At 40.0% G+C, this 20,337-nt stretch overlaps 1 protein-coding gene across 1 annotated transcript; it reads left to right on the top strand.

Annotated features, from left to right (window-relative positions):
- The first annotated feature begins 2,352 nt into the window (after positions 1–2,352).
- On the top strand, positions 2,353–7,995 carry GDF3 (growth differentiation factor 3). The gene is made up of 2 exons (XM_046657188.1): positions 2,353–2,620; positions 7,169–7,995. Exons 1-2 carry the CDS (start codon positions 2,353–2,355, stop codon positions 7,993–7,995), a joined length of 1,095 nt encoding a protein of 364 aa, XP_046513144.1.
- Positions 7,996–20,337: the final 12,342 nt, after the last annotated feature.

Below are 20,337 nucleotides of genomic sequence, written 5' to 3'. Positions count from 1 at the left end.
AATTACCTCAGATCTCCTGACTCCTGATTTGGTGCTTTTTCAGCTATATTGGGTGACTGCACACTCTCAATTATTGCTTTCTTTCCCTTGCTCAAACTCCATCTTAATAAATAATAATGATAATAATAATTAATAGCAACTAACTTTTATTGAGTGTTTACCCTTTGGCAAATGTTGTCCTGAACATTGCATATGAGTTATCTCATCAGATGCTCTCAGCACTTTAGCAAAGAATGTTTTATTCTCAGTTGAGAGTTGAGTGTCTTGCCCATGACCACACAACTAATAAGTGGTGGAACCAGAATTTAAACCAGTTAGTCTGATTTCTGATTTTAAGTCAGGATATTAAATAAAGAAAACCAAAATGCAACCCACACTTATTGTTGAAAACAGGTGGGGATTTTAGATTAATTTAAAAGTATTAACTAGGATGCACGTAGGAGGAGATAGGAGAAATGGGAATGGAGAAAACTTGGCTATCTAGAATAGTGAGACCTCTGGAAGCAGCACCAATTCATTCGTTCATTTATTTATTGCGCAGATATTTATTGAATGTCTACTACCTGCCAGACACTTTCCTTGGCAGTAGAGATACTTAGAGGAAAAGATACAGTAGAGATACTTAGATGAAAAGACATGATTCCAATTCCAAACGAATGTGTTGTCTGGGAGGGACAGAGGCAAAACCCAGTGAAATGTACTGTGGCAAGTGCTATAATGGATGCCCACTCAAGGCTCAGTGGGAGAAAGAGGAAACATCTAAATCTAATTTGGTGAGTCCAGGAAGTCTTTCCTGTAGAAGTGACCTTTGAACTTGGTCTGTGTAAGGGCTCTCAGATGAAAGGAGCTCACAGAACTACAAATAGGTCCGATCATTAGAGGGCTAACACTGATGACGGTGGCTGGTAGGAAATGAGGCTGCCTAGGGATATGGGTCCCAGACCAAGAAAGTCCTTAAGTACCAAGCTAAGAAGTTTAGATTTTATCCTGTAGATGATGGAAACTGTTATATATTGGATACAATATTTTGTTTTTCCATTAGGGGAAGCAAGTTCTTATAATAGATGGTATAAAATAACGTAGGGGCCAGCCCTGTGGCCGAGTGGTTGGGTTCGTATGCTTTACTTTGGCAGCCCGGGGTTCCCTGGGTTCGGATCCTGGGTATGGACCTACACACGGCTCATCAAGCCATGCTGTAAAGGTATCCCACATAGAACTAGAATGACCTACAACTAGGATATACAAATATGTGCAGGGACTTTGGGAAGGAAAAAAAGAGGAGAAAGATTGGCAACAGATGTTAGCTCAGGGCCAATCTTCCTCACACACACACACACCCAAAGTAAAATCCTGTTCTCAAAAAGCTTGAAAATTATTTTGGCAACAAACAAGCTAATTCTTCTTTTGCCTTTGGAATTGTTATAGTAATTTGGCAAAACAAAACAAAACAGAAACCAGAAATTGATATATGCTGCCACACTTAAACTCCTCAGTGACCTCCCTCCCTTTCCACAGGTAGTTTCTCCAGCCTTGGATACCTGATTGTCTTACTGAAAATGTCTACTTTGGAGCTCTCTCTTCCGTGAACACTTGTATGTGCTTACCATTTGGCAGGCATTGTGCCAAGTGCTTTAAACATATCATCTTATCATATTCCTTTGGCAAATTAGAAGGTCAGTTTTTGTTTTCAGTTGAGAAAACAAAAACTTAGGAAGATGAAGTGACATGCCCAATGTCATACAGCTAATAAGTAAGGGAACTGGAATTAACTCAGTCACTCTGACTTTTGACTTTTAATCAAGAAGGGCAAAATTAGATGAACAAAATTCAGTCCCTCTTAGAGCCAAAAACATGGGGAGTGTAGATCAATCTGCTTGGGAGAAGTTCTCTCTCCCTGGTTTGGTTTCCCACCTCGCTGCGGATAATGTCTAATAGAAGTCTACCTATATGTTTGCCTAATTAGACTATGGATGAGAAGACTTTGAATGATTCATTACTATGTTCCTAGCCTATCTCAGAGCCTTGCACATAATAGATGCTTAATAAATGTTTGTTAAATGAATAAATGCATGTCTCCTTTCCACTGTGTCTGCTGCTGACAAACCTGATTTTTGTAGTTAGGTTCATGCATTGGTAATCTTTATTTTGTGAACTTTTTTCTGGAAGAATAGAGCAAGGGAAGAGAAAATTTTACGTCTTTTCACATCCAATTGCCTTTGAGAAGCTGGGAAGAGAGCAATTCACACTTGATTATCTTACAGCAGATAAATTAGCAGCCCCTGAATTGCTGGGCAGTCGGGAGCTAGAGCCCTCTCCAGCCTCACTGGCCAGCTTTGTCTCAGCTCTGAGGCCATGATTCCTTCCCTGCCAGCCTTGGCTCTTGGCCTCCTGTTAACTCTGGCTTTGGGTCAGACATTCCAATTTCAAGAAAATGTCTTTCTCCAATTTCTGGGCTTAGACAAAGTCCCTTCACCCCAGAAGTTCCAACCTGTGCCCTATATCCTAAAGAAAATTTTCCAGGATCGAGAAGCGGCAGCAACGACTGGGGGCTCCCAAGACTTATGCTCCATAAAGAATCTGGGTGTCCGTGGGAACGTGCTCCGACTTCTCCCAGATCAAGGTAAGGAAATTGGAGTGTTTCCTGGAGAAAAATCTGGCAGTGGGTGGTGTGAAGAAAGGAAAGAAGGGGAAATAACAATTAGTGAGGGATTTGTAGAAGGCCTTGTGCTGGTATTTTACATATTTTCTCTCATTTAATCCCAACCACATCCTGAGATTTGGAAGGCAGGTATTCTTATCAGCTTCTTAACAATAAGGAAATGAAGACTCAGACAGTAGATAATCTGCCACCTATTCAAGATCATCCAGCTCGTGCCTGAACAAAGTCAGGATTCAACATAGTTTTTTTCTGAATCCACAGCTTTGTGCTGCATTTTAGGTGGCAGGGGTGAGGGTGGAATTAGGGCTGTCTCCCACTCGTTAGCCCACGATTTACGCATTCTGGTGCCTTTGCCACGGCAAGCGACAGGCCAAAGTTTTGAGCTCAGTTTGTCCATGAGTCTTGCTTCCCTTCTCCACACCTACCCACACTTTTGCTGGCTGGAAAAGGCTGTTCTCGATTTGTGAATACAGAGCGATAATATACGCCATTGTCATACCCTTTATACAGGATCTGAGGGCGTGCCATTCAGTAATTTGCCTAACTGACCACCCACCAAAATTACCCAGGTCAACTGTTAAAAGTTGATTCTCCAGGCCAGTTCCTGCGCCTCATTCTCCCATCCGATTCTTATTCAAAGTCAGAGATGGTGTTGTAATCTGCATTTCTATGCAGCCTCCCAGGGAGTTCAGATGAGGAATTGAGAGCCCTGGGTGGTTAGTTTTACAGCAACTAGAGATAAGACTTGAATCCTTATTTGTCCAAGAAGCATTTATTCGATACCTACTGTGTGTTGGGAACTATGTACGGCCATAAGAATACAGAGATTAAAGATGAAGTCCGCCCTTTAAAGGTTTATAGAAAGAAAATAAACAAACGGATGACTTCCATACATTATGCTAAGTCTTACCTTGGTGGCTCAGGGCCTTGGGGGCTGGGGGTCAGGGAGAATTCCAGAGGAATGTTAATAGGTAAGGGGAGCTAGTTTGAAGGGTTTTCCATGGAGAGAGTAGGAAACGGCTGAGGATATGTACTTCCCTCCCTCCCTGGTCGAAAACCTTTGATTTTTGTGATGATTATAATCTTATCAAATGACACAGGAAAAGGACATAATCTCACCATCATTCCTCCCTAACCCTCCCCTTAGAGAAGTCACCATTAATAGTTGATGTATATTCTTCTAGACTTTTCTTCTTTGCACATATATATGTGATAGAAACTTGTAATTTTTTTTTGTAAATGGGATCGTACCATACATTCCTCCAGTATTATGAATATCTTGTACAAGTACAAACAAAAGTCACATTAACCTCGTTTCAAAGGTTGCATGATATTCCGTTGCGAAGTTATGTTATAATGTATGTAACTGACGCCCTGTTGTTGGGCATGGACATAATATAAACAGTGCAGCTTTCCATCCATTTTGTGTGTGTGCACTTTTCTCTTATTTCCCTAGGATAAATGCTTAGAAGGGGATTGTTGGATCAAGGAATAGGTACATTTTTACTTTTTTTTTAGATTGGCCCTGAGCTAACACCTGTTGCCAATCCTTTTTTTCTTCTCCCCAAAGCACGATCGCTCTGGCTCCCAGTACATAGTTATATATTCTAGTTGTGGGTCCTTCTAGGTCTGCTATGTGGGACGCCACCTCAGCGTGTCCTGATGAGCAGTGCCATGTCTGCGCCCAGGATCTGAACCCAAGAAACCCTGGGCTGCTGAAGCAGAGCGCGGGAACTTAACCACTTGGCCACGGGGCCAGCCCATTCCCTTTTACATATATCAAATGTCCTCCAAAATTTATACCCCCACATGATGCAGGAGAATTCTCACTTCCCCACAATTTGTCAGCAATCTTTTTACAAATAGAAACTTATTGAAGTATAATATGCATTCAGAAAAGTACATAAATCATAGAGAACAGCTCAGTGAATTTTCATGGAAAAACCAGCACCCAGATCAGGAAACAGAATATGACCAGCACCCCAGAGGATCCTTCATGCCCCCTTCTGGTTAATCAACTCTCCTCTGCAAGGGTAATATCTATCCTGACATCTAACATTACATACTGAACTTCATATAAATGGAAATGTGGAATGTGTCCTTTTTTGGGTAACGTTGTATTTGTGAGATTCACCCACGTTGTGTGTATCTGTAGTTCATTCTCATTGCTGTAAAGCATTTCATTCCTGGATATATGACAGTGGACTTATCTGTGCTACGCCGGATGGCCATTGGGTTACAACACTCTTTTAGCTTTTAATTTTTGTTAATCTGGTAGCAAAGCGTGATCTCACTGTTTTAATTTTTATTTCTTTAATAAGGTGGAATGTATTTTCAAATGGGTAATGAATCATTCATTTTTATTTTTCCATAATTTGCCTATTTATACACTCTGACCATTTATCTATTGAAGATTCTTCTGTTTCTTAATGTTTTATAAGGCCTTTTAATCATTTGTTAGAGTTCTTTATAATCATGAGTTTTAACTCATCATATATGTTACAAGAATTCTCTGTTGTCCATTGTGTTTTTAATTTTGTTAATGATGTCTCTTGAATATAGAAGTTTTTCATTTTTATGCTCTCAAATCTGTCCATCTTTTCCAGTCTGGCTTTTGGGTTTTCTTTGGTGCCTAAGGAATGTGATTTAGTGATATGAAAAAAAAGGGAGACCAATATATTAAAACAAGAGCCTTGAATAGGAGAGAGAACTTTTCAGAGAGATTGAGAAGAATAAGTACTGTGAAAACATCCCTGCATTTGACAGTTAGCCAACCTTTAAGAAAGATATTTCAGGGCCGGCCCTGTGGCCAAGTGGTTAAGTTTGCTGCTCCGCTGCAGCGGCCCAGGGTTTCGCTGGTTCAGATCCTGGGCATGGACATGGCACCACTCATCAGGCCATGCTGTGGTGGCATCCCACATGCCACAACTAGGAGGACCCACAACTAAGAATATACAACTATGTACTGGGGGGCTTTGGGGAGAAAAAGGAAATAAATAAAATCTTTAAAAAAAAAAGAAATATATCTCAGGGGCTGGCTTTGTGGCCAAGTGGTTAAGTTCATGGCACCGCTTGGCTAAACCATGCGGTGGTAGGTGTCCCACATATAAAGTAGAGGAAGATGGGCACAGATGTTAGCTCAGGGCCAGTCTTCCTCAGCAAAAAGAGGAGGACTGGCAGCAGTTAGCTCAGGGCTAATCTTCCTCAAAAAAAAAAAAAGAGAATTACCTAAGGATAAAACATTAGGGATTTCTGGAGGACCAGTCTTGACTGGATGATAGGAGTTTGTTTTGAAGGCAATCTAAGTGGTTGGATTTTGGCCAGCCACACCTGACAGCCTAGGATGTTCTTAAACATTTGTGCCGTGGGTCCCTGTGGCAGTTCTGCTGAAGCCGATGGATCACTTCTCAGAATAATGGTTTACACGCCTAAAATAAAATATTTAGAATTTCAAAAGAAGTCAATTAAATATTGAAATACATGTATAAAAATATTTTTAAACAACGTGTGTATAGTAACATATATGATGCTTTATTTAAGCAACAAATAACAAGATCTAGGGCAGAGACTATACCATAAATTCAAAGTAGTGTGAGCATTAGTGTATTTTAAGATATTTCAACAACTTAATGTATGAATATCCCTGTGATTTTTATTGGTAACAGTGTCATAGGCCTTGATAATATTATTGGGATTTGTTGTCTATATTCATAATTGAAAGAAAATGCTAAATTTCATTTAGAGCATAGCAAAAATAAAAATGTGATTCTTTTTTCCATCCAATATCATAGACCTTCTAAAATCTATCCAGAACGCTTTGGGGAACTATGGATGTAAAGATAAGAACCTCTTGCCTGGGGCCAACCTGGTGGCACACCAGTTAAGTGCGCACATTCTGATTCTCAGTGGCCCCGGGTTCACTGGTTCGGATCCCGGGTGTGGACGTGGCACCACTCGGCAAGCCATGCTGTGGTGGGTGTCCCACATATAAAGTAGAGGAAGATGGGCACGGACGTGAGCTCAGGGCCAGTCTTCCTCAGCAAAAAGAGGCGGATTGGCAGATGTTAGCTCAGGGCTAATCTTCCTCAAAAAAAAAAAAAAAAAAGAACCTCTAGCCTTAGATGAGAAATGAGAGAAACAAATCATCTCCAATGGTAGGGTTTGAGTATAACTAATAATTTCCTGCCCTTATTTTGTATACGTGGATATTTAAAGAACGTTTTTTTCATTATTGCTTTTTCTCCCCAACCCCCCCAGCACATAGTTGTATATTTTAGTTGTGGGTCCTTCTAGTTGTGGCATGTGGGACACCACCTCAACGTGGCCTGATGAGTGGTGCCAAGTCCACACCCAGGATCCGAACCGACGAAACCCTGGGCTGCCAAAGCAGAGAGTGTGAACTTAACCACTCGGCCATGGGGCCGGCCCCCTGCATGTGGACATTTATATCATATAGGTGGATATGAAATAAAATACATTATGGTGACTCTCTCATCTGTTTCCATCTAGGTTTCTACCTTTACTCCAAGGACCTTCCCCAAGCCTCTTGCCTACAGAAGCTCCTCTACTTTAACCTGGCTGCCATTAGAGACAAGGAGCAGTTAACAATGGCCCAGCTGGGCCTGGACTTGGGGTCCAACACTTACTATAACCTGGGGCCAGAACTGGAATTGGCTCTGTCCCTGGTTCAGGAGCCTCGTGTATGGGGCCAGTCCATCTCCACGCCAGGTAAACCGTTTGCACTGCAGTCAGTACCATGGCCTCAAGGTGTCCTTCACTTCAACCTGCTGGATGTGGCTAAGGATTGGAATAATAACCCCCAGAAGAACTTAGGCTTGTTGCTAGAGATATTGGTCAAAGGAGACAGAGACTTTGGGGTGAATTTTCAGCTTGAGGACACCTGTGCCAGACTGAGACATTCTCTTCATGCTTCCCTGCTAGTGGTGACCCTCAACCCTGAGCAGTGCCACCCTTCTTCCCGAAAAAGGAGATCAGCCATCCCTGCCCCTAATGCTTCCTGCAAGAACCTCTGCCATCGTCACCAACTCTTCATCAACTTCCGAGACCTAGGTTGGCACAAGTGGATCATTGCCCCCAAGGGGTTTATGGCTAATTACTGCCATGGTGATTGTCCTTTCTCACTGACCACCTCCCTCAACAGCTCCAATTATGCTTTCATGCAAGCGCTGATGCATGCCGTTGACCCACAGATTCCCCAGGCTGTCTGTATCCCCACCAAGCTGTCCCCCATTTCCATGCTCTATCAGGACAATGATGACAACGTCATTCTACGACATTATGAAGACATGGTAGTTGATGAATGTGGGTGTGGGTAGCCTGTCAGAAATAGGGATAGAAGGAGTGTTCTAGGTGAATCTTCTAATAAAACTACCTCTCTGGTTTATGACCTGTTGGATCTGAAATATCAATATGTTTATGTTGATAATTTGTCTTCCTGGGAAATCCATCATGATTAATGATGTCCCTAATTACACACAGAGTCTTAATGATCTTTGTTAATTTTTGCTCTAATATAGTCATTATGCTCATGACAGTATGTTAGACTCTAGGTAGGAGGAAACTGGCATTTATTGATAGGCTATTATGGGCAGGTACTATTCTATGTGTTACTTATAAATATTTCACTGTTCTTTGAGCTAGGCATTATTATGCATGCTTCCTAGATAAAGAAGCTGAGATTTAGAGCAGCTAAATAACAAATTTTCCTAAAGTCATCAACTTTCCCTGGCAGGTCTCATATGTGAACAGCGTTACTTAAAAAAACAAAAAAATTATTTTGAGAAAATACAAAATAATATAGCAAAATATACCAAAAGAGTACCTGATCTCTGCATTTCTTTCTGGTCTCCTATGGATGTTATATAGGATTCCTGTAGCTCAGATCACACTGTACGGATATTTTTGTATTTTCCTGGACTCACTTAACATTAAATGATAGTAATTTTTGCAAATCACCAGCATCTACATAGTTAATTTAATGGCTGTATCATACACGATTATTTAGATGCATATTTTACTTACAAGAATATTTATCATTTGTCATTGTGTTGTTTGCAGTTTTTGTGACGGAATCATGTTATGACTCTTTGTGAATATATCTTTGTCCATATTTTGTCCCCATCTCCTTAGAAAAATTTTAGACACGAATTACAGAGTCAAACGTATGTTATAATAAAGTCAAAGATTAATGTATAATTAATATAAAATATATCGATATTAAACAAACATGCATATATTACAGGGCAAAATGCAAAATTCACATGGACTTCAAATACACAACTCTAGGCTTGGTAGACTAGGTCATTTCAGGAAGGACGAGGTCACTTTCCTTTCTTGCTGGGAGAACTGAAGTGGAAACGTTCGTGATCGCTGCTTTGTTAGTCCATACTCTAATTCCAGTTGTCACTATGTTAGATCAACCTCGCCATTCTCACCTGGATTATTGTTACAACTTTTAACCTGCTCTGTTGTTTTTGTTTTTGTATTTCTAAAAATGTATGTTATTATAATTTAACTCTATTACAAATACACATGAAGACACCTGCATAACCCTCTCAGTCTCTTTTCCCATCCTCCTAACAAAACCACCATCCTGAATTTGGTGTCTATCTTTCCCAGTCATTTCTTTATAATTTTACTACGTATGTTTGGATCCATAAACAGTAGAAAGCATTGCTTCACGAATATGTAAACTTTATAGAAATAATATTGGAGTATATTTTTCTGCTGTGTTTTTTTTTCTCTAAATTTATTTATTTATTTATTTTTTGCTGAGGAAGATTCTCCCTGAGCTAAGATCTGTTGTCAATCTTCCTCTTTTTTTGCTTGAGGAAGATTAGCCCTGAGCCAACATCTGTGCCAGTCTTCCTCTATTTTGTATGTGGGTTGTCACCACAGCATGGCCATCAACGAGTGGTGTAGGTGTGCGCCCAGGAACCGAACTCAGGCCGCCAAAGTGGAGCACACTGAACTTAACCACTAGGCCATGGGGCCAGCCCCTCAATTTATTATTTCAGAGATCCTTACAGGTTGCTACAGGTATGGACTTAACTGATTTTTTTCACTCCTGAATAGTAGTCCATTACACGCATATTACACAATGATTTATCCATTATGCTATTATTGGATGCTGAGGACACTCAAACAAGCTGCTGCGATGTTTTCTGTAGAATGGACACAAGTCTTTTGGCAATCTCTTTGTCTAGCTAGGACTTCAGTGCAGGGCAGCAGTCAATATGGCAATTTGCAAGGAGAATAGAGAAGAGGCTACGAGGGGCAGCAACTCTGCATGCACATCTTTGAAAAGAAACAAAACTGATCTTTAAGAAGCACTCCCCTTGTTAAAAGCACCATTTGAATGAGAAATACTGTTGTGACAGACATCAGCGGAGACTGACTTTGGACAAATCGTCGTTTAGAACAAGTTGGTGGAACAATCAGGATGATGCCAACAATAATAACCCACATTAGTATGTTTACAAAGCTCTTTCGGATTATATTTGTTGATGAAAGAGCTAAGAAATTAATGTAACAGAAGAAAGATAGATGGTTGTTTTGGTCAGGGTGGCAGTGCTTTGGTGGGGCCCCTGTGGGCCCGGCCTTCTCCTCTGTTTTGTGGGCCCAGGATTCACGAGACTTGCACAAGGGAATTTGGTCAGCATCAACAAAATTCATAAAATTTCGCCTGTGAGGCAGTTATCAATATATGAGCGTACAGTAAGCTGCCGAGGGAAAAGGGCCAGCCCACATGGTATGTTTGATTAAAAAGTGCACATGGAAACCACGTGATCATCTGATTGTGTATTAGGAAATTAGGAAGGGAATTAGTTAAATAATCTAAATGGCCAGATTTATTAACCTCCAGCTCTAGATACTGGAGGAATCCTAGTTATTTCAGACTGTACCATTCCTAGTAATATTCTTCAGTCAGGCTACAATATGCTTGATGGGAATCTGGCTTTCTTGTCTATAATATTATATGCCAAGCCTCCTTTCCTGAGTAAATAAGCCGCTCATATTGATTGGAGTGATTGCACATCATGTTGGCCAAATATTACAAATCGTCTGGTAGGGCAGATCATTTCTGAAGTAAATTATCTACACAGTTTCACTTTTATTTCGTCCAACTGATATTTATTATCTATTACATGCCAGTTACTGCAATCGATCCTGGAAAATAAAGGTAGATGGTCATTTTCATCATAGAGCTTAAAATCTAGCATGTTTGGCTATAATTATTTGAAGGTGTAAATGAAAAAGTTGGCATATTTTATGATTATTTAATTCAAAATTATATGTAACTACTGTATTACTACATTGTGCACATTTGAAAATGCTCATATTGAAGCTTTCCTTTTAGGTAAAATAAACAGAAGTTCTAATTCTTTCTTCTCTCACCTCAGTGTTTCAGGGCAGGAGTTCTAATATTTCCTTCCCCCCACCTGGCTGCTTCGAGATTCACATCCCCTCGGCTGCATGTGCCTCACTTTGAAGACCTCTGCTTTGCCCGGGACCTGACTGCTCCTGTTTACTGAGTGCCACACTGACCTTAGCGATCCGCATCTCCTGACACCAGCCTGGTAATGATCTACCCTTCTTTCACAGGCTTTCCTACCTCACACCTGGATGGGGCCAGTCCGGTGGCCTAGGGGTTAAGTCCGCACACTCCACTTGGCCAGCTCGGGGGTTCACAGGTTCGGATTCTGGGCACGGACCAAACACTGCTCGTTGAGCCACACTGTGGTGGCATCCCATATAAAATAGAAGAAGACTAGCACAGATGTTAGCTCAGCAACAATCTTCTTCAAGCAAAAAGAGAAAGATTGGCCACAGATGTTAGCTCAGGACCAATCGTCCTCACAAAAGAATAAAAAACAAAAAAAACCCTGGAGTGCTTTGGGCTAAAAGAATTACTGACATTGCAAGTGTGTATCAAAAGGCCAATTTATCACAATTCCTAAGGCCACTTTGCTAAATTTACTTCTGAATCGAACTGAATTGTAACTGACAGTTTTTCTTAGACTTATAAACAGATTTTGATTTTGGGTCTGTGTTTAATACATTCATGGTATTTTTAGAAAGTGATTAAAAGAATAGTGGCTACTTCCTTCCGCTGGTAGTTCTGTTGCTGGCAGGTTTGTTCACTCCTGAGTTAATCAAGTTATCTCCTGAGGCCATTAGCGAGCCTGAGGCTGGAGAGGAAGTGCATTGCGGCTTCATGGCTTTGGGACCCACCTTATCCCATTTCTCTGCTGGAATCTTAAATGTCTGTTAGATCAGTCTATAAATAGACATGTGCCCTGTGAGTCAAGTTATTTGCTGTGATTTGGGCAGGATGGCTCAGGGTAGGTCTCCTTGTTCCAAAATATAAATAAAGTATGCACACGTATATAGCACAGCTGTTTCAGAGCATTTCAAGACTCATGATCTTATTTAATGGCAGCCCCTTCCATTTACTCACTTTTACAGCCAAATAATTTATAGGCCAGTTTGGTTTGAAATTTCGCCATCAATTTAACTCATTTCAATTCAGTTTGACATTCATTGAGTGCCTCGAAAGGTAGAAAGAAAGGCCTAGATTCTGCCTTAGGGTAGTTCGTCACAAAATGATGCATTCCCAAATCAGGTCAGGCCTACATTTTGTTTCTTTTTAAATAAGAAATGAGCCATAAATATCAGGACACACGAGGGTCGTTCAAGGGTGGTTTTCTCGCCGTTTTATTTTCTGCTCCAAACAACATGAAGCACTTCACCTATTGTCACAGAGCTTTCTGTGCTGCACTTGTGAGCGGATACCTGGAGCACCTGGCCACGATCTGACTCAGCTGACTTTTGAGGAGAGTTTGACCAAGAATAGGCATCTGCTTTAATAGGAAAGGGCAACAATCTGTTGCTTTTATCACCTTTCTGGGCAGAAATGATTGGCAGAGATGATATGCAGCCATAAATACATTCCCTAATTTTATTTTGCCTTAGTGGGCAGATAGAGTCTTCTCTCACTCTTTTTGTTTGTTTGTTTAATTGTTTGCTTAGCGGCATTAAACAGTAAGCTGGTACAATTATTTTTTGGACAAAAATTTATCACAAACTTTGTAACCATTACCTTTGCCAAGTTGCAATAATATAAAATTTTCTTTTTCCAAGAAAGGTGCATACAGACTTTTGAGAAACTTCCTTGAGATTGATAGTTTTATCCACAACCTATTATTTTCATCGTTAATCTCCCCTCTCTAAAATAATAATAATTGTGTGGTGATTGACATGGGGGCTTTGAACTCCTAAAGGGGTGGTTGCCCAAGGTCTCCAGAATAATAGTAATCAAATCAATAGCTATTTTGAGAGGAAGAATATATCCTCCACAGGTATAAAGAATGCAAACAGGGGGCTGGCCCAGTGGCGCAGTGGTTAAGTGCGCACCTTCCGCTTCGGCAGCTCGGGGTTCGCCAGTTCGGATCCTGGGTGTGGACATGGCACCGCTTGGCAAGCCATTCTGTGTGTGGTAGGTGTCCCACATATGAAGTAGAGGAAGATGGGCACGAATGTTAGCTCAGGGCCAGTCTTCCTCAGCAAAAAGAAGAGGATTAGCAGTGGATGTTAGCTCAGGGCTAATCTTCCTCATAAAAAAAGAATGAGTGAATCCACTAAAATTGAAGAAGGGCTGCTTTTGATCTGAGTAGTCAGAGATAGCAGGAATTTGACAGATTAAGAGGGTACTTGCAGTTAGGGAATTTTAGCTTAGAGAAAAGCTGGAGCAAAGGCAGGAAATGGCAGAAATTGAGAAGGACTTGAGCTTTAGAAATTTATGGGCAGTTGGCACTGCTAATTGTATCGCTTTCCTGCCCTCTGCTGATTAAAGCCGGGAAAAGCAAATTTATTAAAACGATTCCTTATATCTAGAGGATCAAGGGTTCTATTGGGAACCTGATACAATTTATAGACTCTCCCCAGAAAATAATACACACAAACACACAGTATTTTGCATATAACTTCAGTTGCTTCACAGAATCCCCGTAGTCTAAACTATGGGCTTGCGAAGAACCTATTCCTCTTGAATCAGGTATTTTTCCCTTTTTTGGCCCTGTTTATGACCCTGTGTGCGTGAGTACACATGAACTCTTTTGTAATATTCAGTTCCTGTTAGGGGACCTATTTCTCACATCCTCTCTCTCTTTCCACCCTCATGTCCCTATGGCAGGTTTGTCATTACAACTGCTCCTTCAACCTCTTCACAATACAGCTCAGTGGCACTTCTAAAACGCAGTTCTGCTCATGCTCCTCCCTTGTGTTACTGAATTCTCTCTTGCTTCAGGCAAGACCATCCCCTGACTTTTCTTGGAACGCTTTCATTTTTGTTCGCCTTACTCCAACTAACTTTTTTTTCTATCTTTAAAAAAATTGAGGGGCTGGCCCCGTGGCCGAGTGGTTAAGTTCGCATGCTCCGCTTCTGCGGCCCAGGGTTTTGCTGGTTCGGATCCTGGGCGCAGACATGGCACCGCTCGTCAGGCCACGTTGAGGCGGCGTCCCACATGCCACAACTAGAAGGACCCACAACTAAAATATACAACTATGTCCTGGGGGATTTGGGGAGAAAAAGCAGAAAAAAAATTGAGATAAAATTCACATGCTATAAAATTCACCACTTTAAAGCATAAAATTCAGTGGTTTTTAAAATTATATTTACAAGGTGTACAACCATCACCACTAACTCCAGAACATTCTTATTACCCCCCAAGTAAACCCCATACCCATTAGCAGACCTCCTCAAGCATTCAACCCCACCCTACTCCCCCATTCTCCAGCAACCACTAACTTACTTTCTCTCTCTATGGGTTTGCCAATTCCGGAGATTTCACATAAATGGAATCATACAATACGTGGCCTTTTGTGACTGAGTTCTTTCACTGAGGATAAGGTTTTCAGTATCATCTATGTTGTAGCATGTACCAGTACTTTATTCCTTTTTAGAGCTGAATAATATTCCATCATGTAGACGGATGATAACTTATTTACCTATTCATCAGTTAACAGACATTTGAGTTGTTTCCACCTTTTGGCTATTATGAGTAATGCTACTATGAACATCCATGTACAAATTTTTGTGTGAATATGTTTTCAATCCTCTTAGAATTGCTGAATCATATGATTACTCTATGTTTAATGTTTTGAGGAACTGTCAAACTGTCTTCCAAAGTGGCTGCACCATTTGACATTACTTAATGGCAATGCATGGGAGTTCCAATTTTTCCATATTCTCACCAACACTTGTTATCGTCAAATATTTTGAATATAGCCATCCTAGTGGTTATGAAGTAATATCTCATTGTGGTTTTGACTTGTATTTTCCTAATGATTAAGGATACTGGCATCTTTTCATGTGCTTATTGGCTATTTGTATATCTTCTTTGGAGAAATGCCTATTTAAATTTTTGCCCATTTTAATTGGGTTATTTCCCTTTAACTGTTGCATTATAGTAGTTCTTTATATAATTGTTACACTAGACCCTTATCAGACATGTAACTTGCAAATATCTTCTCCCACTCTATGAGTTGTTTGTTCACTTTCTTGACAGTGTCTTTTGTAGCAGAAAAGTTTTTAATTTTGATAAAGTCCAATTTATCTATTTTTTGGGTGGTGTTGTTTGTGCTTTAGATATCATATTTAAGAAACTGTTGCTTAATCTAAAGTCATGAAGATTTACATTTATGCTCTTTTTTAAGAGTTTGATAGTTTTAGTACCTCCATTTAGATCTTTGATCCATGTTGAGTTAATTTTTTGTATATGCTTTGAGAAAGGGATCCAAATCCATTCTTTTGTATGTTGATATCTAGTTATCCCAGGACCATTTGTTAAAAAGACTATTCTTTTCCTGTTAAATAGTCTTGACACCCTCCTTAAAAATCAGTTAACCACACAACCATTGAGAGGGCTACTATTTAAAAAAATATCCAGAAAATAAGTGTTGGCATGTTTGTGGAGAAATTGGAACCCTTGGCTGGTACAGTTGCTGTGGAACATAGTATAGAGGTTCCTCAAAAAATTTAAAATACAATTATCATATAATCTAGCAATCCCATTTCTGGATATATATGCAAAAGAATTGAAAGTAGAAGTGGGATTGAAAGAGATTTTTGCATACCCATGTTCATAGCAGCACTGTTCACAATAGCCAAAATGTGGAAGATACCCACTGTTCATCAATGGATGAATGGATAAGCAAAACATAGTAGATACATACAATGGAATATTATTCAGCCTGACAAAAGGAAATCCTGTCCCATGCTACAATTTGAATGAAACTTGATGATATTTTGCTAAGTGAAGTAAGCCAGTCACAAAAAGACAAAATACTCTAGGATTCCACTTATATGAGGTATCAAAAGTAGTCAAATTCATAGAAACAGAAAGTAGAATGATGGTTGCCAGGAGCTGAAGGAAAAGAAAATGGGGCATTGTTGTTTAATGGGTATATAGTTTTAGTTTTGCAAAATGAAAAAGTTCTGTAGATTTGTTGCACAACGGTGTGAATACACTTAATACTGTTGAGCTGTACACTTAAAAATGGCTGAGATGATATAAAGGAAAAATACTCTGTGTTTCAGTGTTTTGCACTGAACACTTCTTTGACCAGATGTGTAGAGGTTTTCCCACACTAAGCAATACTCCAGTTCTCTGCAGACAACAGTTGGGTGTCCCACAATTCAGTTCAGCTCCGACACTATCTACCTGGAGTTAACATCAGATCCCACAGGTTAAGGGCTCAGTCCCACAAGACCGCCCCCTCCCTTCAGATGCCAATAGCAAGTCCAGGTTGTTACCTGTGCTTCTCAGCAACTGGCTATAAATCCAAGATTCCCAGGACCTCTTCCTTGTGTTTGATTAATTTGCTCGAGTAGCTCACAGAACTCAGGAAAACAACTTACTTAATAGATTACCATTAATACAAAGGGTATTAAAGGAAACAGATGAACAGCCAGATGAAAAGGTACCTAGGGTGAGGTCTGGAAGAGTCCTGAGTACAGGAGTTTCTGTCCCTTGGAGTTCGGAATGTGCCACCCTCCGTGCACGTGGATGCATTCTTGTCCACACACCCAAAAGCTCTCTGAACTCAATCCTTTTGGGTTTTATGGAGGCTTCATTACGTAGGCCTGGTTGGTTAAATCGTTGGCCATTGGTGATTGATTTAATCTCCAGCCCCTTTTCCCTACCTGGACGGGGAGTAATGGGGTGGGGCTAAAAGTTCCAACCCTCGAATCATGGGGCTTATTCCCCTGGTGACCGCCCCCAGCACTAGGGTACCTGGGGACTTTCCAAAAGTTACCTCATCAACATAACAAAAGACACCTTTATAGCTCTCATCACTTAGAAAATTCCAAGGGTTTTAGGAGCTCTGTGTCAGGAACAAGAAAGAAGACCACAAATACATTTCTTTTACAAAACACAATATCACAATATCCACTCCCTATCTTAAAACATGGATCCCTTACAGCAAAATAATCATAAAAATAAAACACTACTGGCACATTACTAGAATTCCATTTAGTCATTAATAATTAGTCCAGTCTCTTATCATAGCATATGAAAATGTCTCCTAGGGTGAGGCCAGGTAGGTTTACAGGCTTCCACTGGAGATTTTGTCAGCATCCAAAAGCAGGAGTGGTCTGGGCAAACTTACAGCTTCACCCTTTCAGGCCTCTGGTATAATTGAGCTCAGAGACAATATTATCTCTTGCTCTGAGCCTTTTCTGGGGTGTTAGTATAATATTGGGTTTCCCTAATGATGTAACCCATTTATTCATTCCTTTACCCTCAGCTGCTATTCCTCCTTCTGTTCAGATACTAAATTTTATGTTATGTGTTTTTTATCTCAATTAAAAATTTTAAAAATGAAATCAATTCATGAAAGGTGTGTGATTTTATTTCTGTGTAGCAGTCTTGCACATGTTTCAAGGAACAAAAAGAGAAAAAGCAAAAAAATCAAGATTAAGAGAAAGGCAATAAAACCAGAGATATGAATAAAATTTGAAGAATTATAAGGCAATATTATATGGCACTTAGACATTAACAGAATAAAGGAGAAAATCATATAATCATTCCAAAGATGCAAAAGAATAATATGGCAAAGTTCACAACCATTCATGATAAAAATTCTCAATGAAATAAAGATAGGAGCTTCTTTAGCCTGATAAAGAGCATCTGGGAAAACACACAACTAACATCGTACTTAAAGATGAATAACAGAATGCTTTCCCCCTAAGAATGTTCTCTATTGAACACTGTATTGGAATCCTTAGCCATTACAATAAGGCAACAGGAAGAAATAAAAAGGCACACATGTTGTAAAGGAAGAAGTGAAGCGTCTTTATTTGCAGACAACATGATTATGTGCCTGGAAAATCCTAAGGAATCTACAAAAAAATCTATTAGAAATAAGTGAATTTACCAGTTCATGTGTTGGTTACAAGGTCAAGATACAAAAATCAATTCTGTTTCTTTATATTATCAGTGAAGTGTCAGAAAATAAAATTTAAAAACCAGCATCACCTCGGGCCAGCCCTGCAGCCCAGCGGTTGAGTTCACCTACTCCACTTGGCGGCCCAGGGTTTTGCTGGTTTAGATCCTGGGTGCGGACCTAGCAGCACTCATCAAGCCATGCTGAGGCGGCGTCCCACATAGCACAGCCAGAAGGACCTACAACTAGAATATACAACTATGTACTGGGGGGCTTTGGGGAGAAGGAGAAAAAAATTAAAAAGATTGGCAACAGATGTTAGCTCAGGTGTCAATCTTTTTTTTTAAGATTTTATTTTTCCTTTTTCTCCCCAAAGTCCCCGGGTACATAGTTGTGTATTTTTAGCTGTGGGTCCTTCTAGTTGTGGCATGTGGGATGCCACCTCAGCATGGCCTGATGAGCGGTGCCACGTCCACACCCAGGATTCGAACCAGTGAAACCCTGGGCTTCCAAAGCTGAGTGTGTGAACTTAACCATTCAGCCACGGGGCCAGCCCCTCAGGTGTCAATCTTTAAAAAAAAAACCAACACCACTTACAATCAAATTAAAAACGTTAAATATTAAGAGATAAATTTAATAAACTGTAGGAGATATACACTGAATATTGCAAAACATTATTGAGTGAAATTAATACCTATATAACTGGAAAAATAAACCATGTTTGTGATTTGAAATACCCAGTCTTTCAATGGTTCAATTCTATTCAAGTTGATCTATAAATTCAACACAATGCCAATCAAAATCCCAGAGGCGTATTTGTAGGAATTGACAAATTAAAGCTTATATAGCCAAAGCAATTTTGAAAAATTGGGAAAATCAGAATTTATACTACCTGATTTTAAGACATTATAAATCTGCAATAATTGTAACAGGGTGATATAATCATAATGATAGACATATAGATCAATGGAATGAAAGAGAGATTTCAGAAACAATTTCACACAAATATCATTGATTCCAATAAAGGTGCCAAGATAATTCAATGGGAAAAGTATAATCTCTTCAACAAATGGTGCTATGAAACCCAGATGTCCATATAGGAGGAAAGGATATAGATATCCGTTATGGACTGAATGTTTGTGTCCTTCAAAATTCATCCGTGAAGCCCTCACCCGCAGTGTGGCTGTATTTGGAAATGGGAGCTTCTAGGGAAGTATTAAGGTTAAATGAGCTCATACAAGTGGGGCCCTGACCTGATAGGATCAGTGTCCTTGTGAGAAGACGCTTGAGAAAGCTCTCCAGTCCCTGAGGGTGTGCACACCACGGAAGGCCATGTGAGGACATAGCAAAAACGTAGTGTCTACAGGCCAGGAAGAGCGTTCTCAGCAGAACCAGATTGATTAGAACCTTGATGTTGGACTTCTAGCTTCCAGAACTGTGAGAAAATAAATGTTTATTGCTTAAACCACCCAGTCCGAGGCATTTTATTATGGCAGCCCTAGCTGACTAATAAAATATTCATATGGACAAAAATCAACCCTGACCCTTACATCACACCATAAAGAAAAATTAACTCAAAAAATGGATTATAGACCTAAGGTAAAGGCTAAAACTAAAACTTGAGTACTAGAAGAAAATATAGGAGAACATCTTCATGTTCTTTGAAAAGGTAATAATTTTATAGACAAGACCCAAAATCAGGGCCAGACCTGTGGCACAGCGGTTAAGTTCGCATGCTCTGCTTTGGCACCCCACAGTTCGCTGGTTTGAATCCCTGGTGTGGACCTAAGCACTGCTTATCAAGCCATGCTGTGGCAGGCATCCCACATATAGAGTAGAGGAAGATGAGCAGGGATGTTAGCTCAGGGCCAGTCTTCCTCAGCAAAAAAAAGAGGAGGATTGGAGATGGATGTTAGCCCAGGGCTAATCTTCCTCAAAAAAAAAAAGGATCCAAAATCACTGACCATAAAAAATCAAATTGATAAATCAAATTCCATTAAAATTCAGAACTTCTATTCTTCAAAAGACACCATTAAAGAAATGAAAAGGCAAGCCAGAGACTGAGGAAAATATATATACAGATATGACAAAGGAATTGTATCCACAAAATAAAAGTTTACACCTTGTATGATCCCATTTGTATGAAACTATAGAACAGTCCAAACTAATCTATAGTGACTGAAATATCACGGTTGCCCGGACTGGGT

The sequence above is a fragment of the Equus quagga genome, chromosome 1 (genome assembly GCF_021613505.1).
Source record: "Equus quagga isolate Etosha38 chromosome 1, UCLA_HA_Equagga_1.0, whole genome shotgun sequence".
NCBI lineage: Eukaryota > Metazoa > Chordata > Mammalia > Perissodactyla > Equidae > Equus > Equus quagga.
This window is presented reverse-complemented; position numbering and strand designations above follow the sequence as displayed.

Coding starts and splice junctions, on each gene's coding strand:
- GDF3 (XM_046657188.1), top strand. CDS start 2,353: ATGATTCCTTCCCTGCCAGCCTTGGCTCTTGGCCTCCTGTTAACTCTG. Junction 2,621..7,168: donor CCGACTTCTCCCAGATCAAG/GTAAGGAAATTG, acceptor GTTTCCATCTAG/GTTTCTACCTTTACTCCAAG.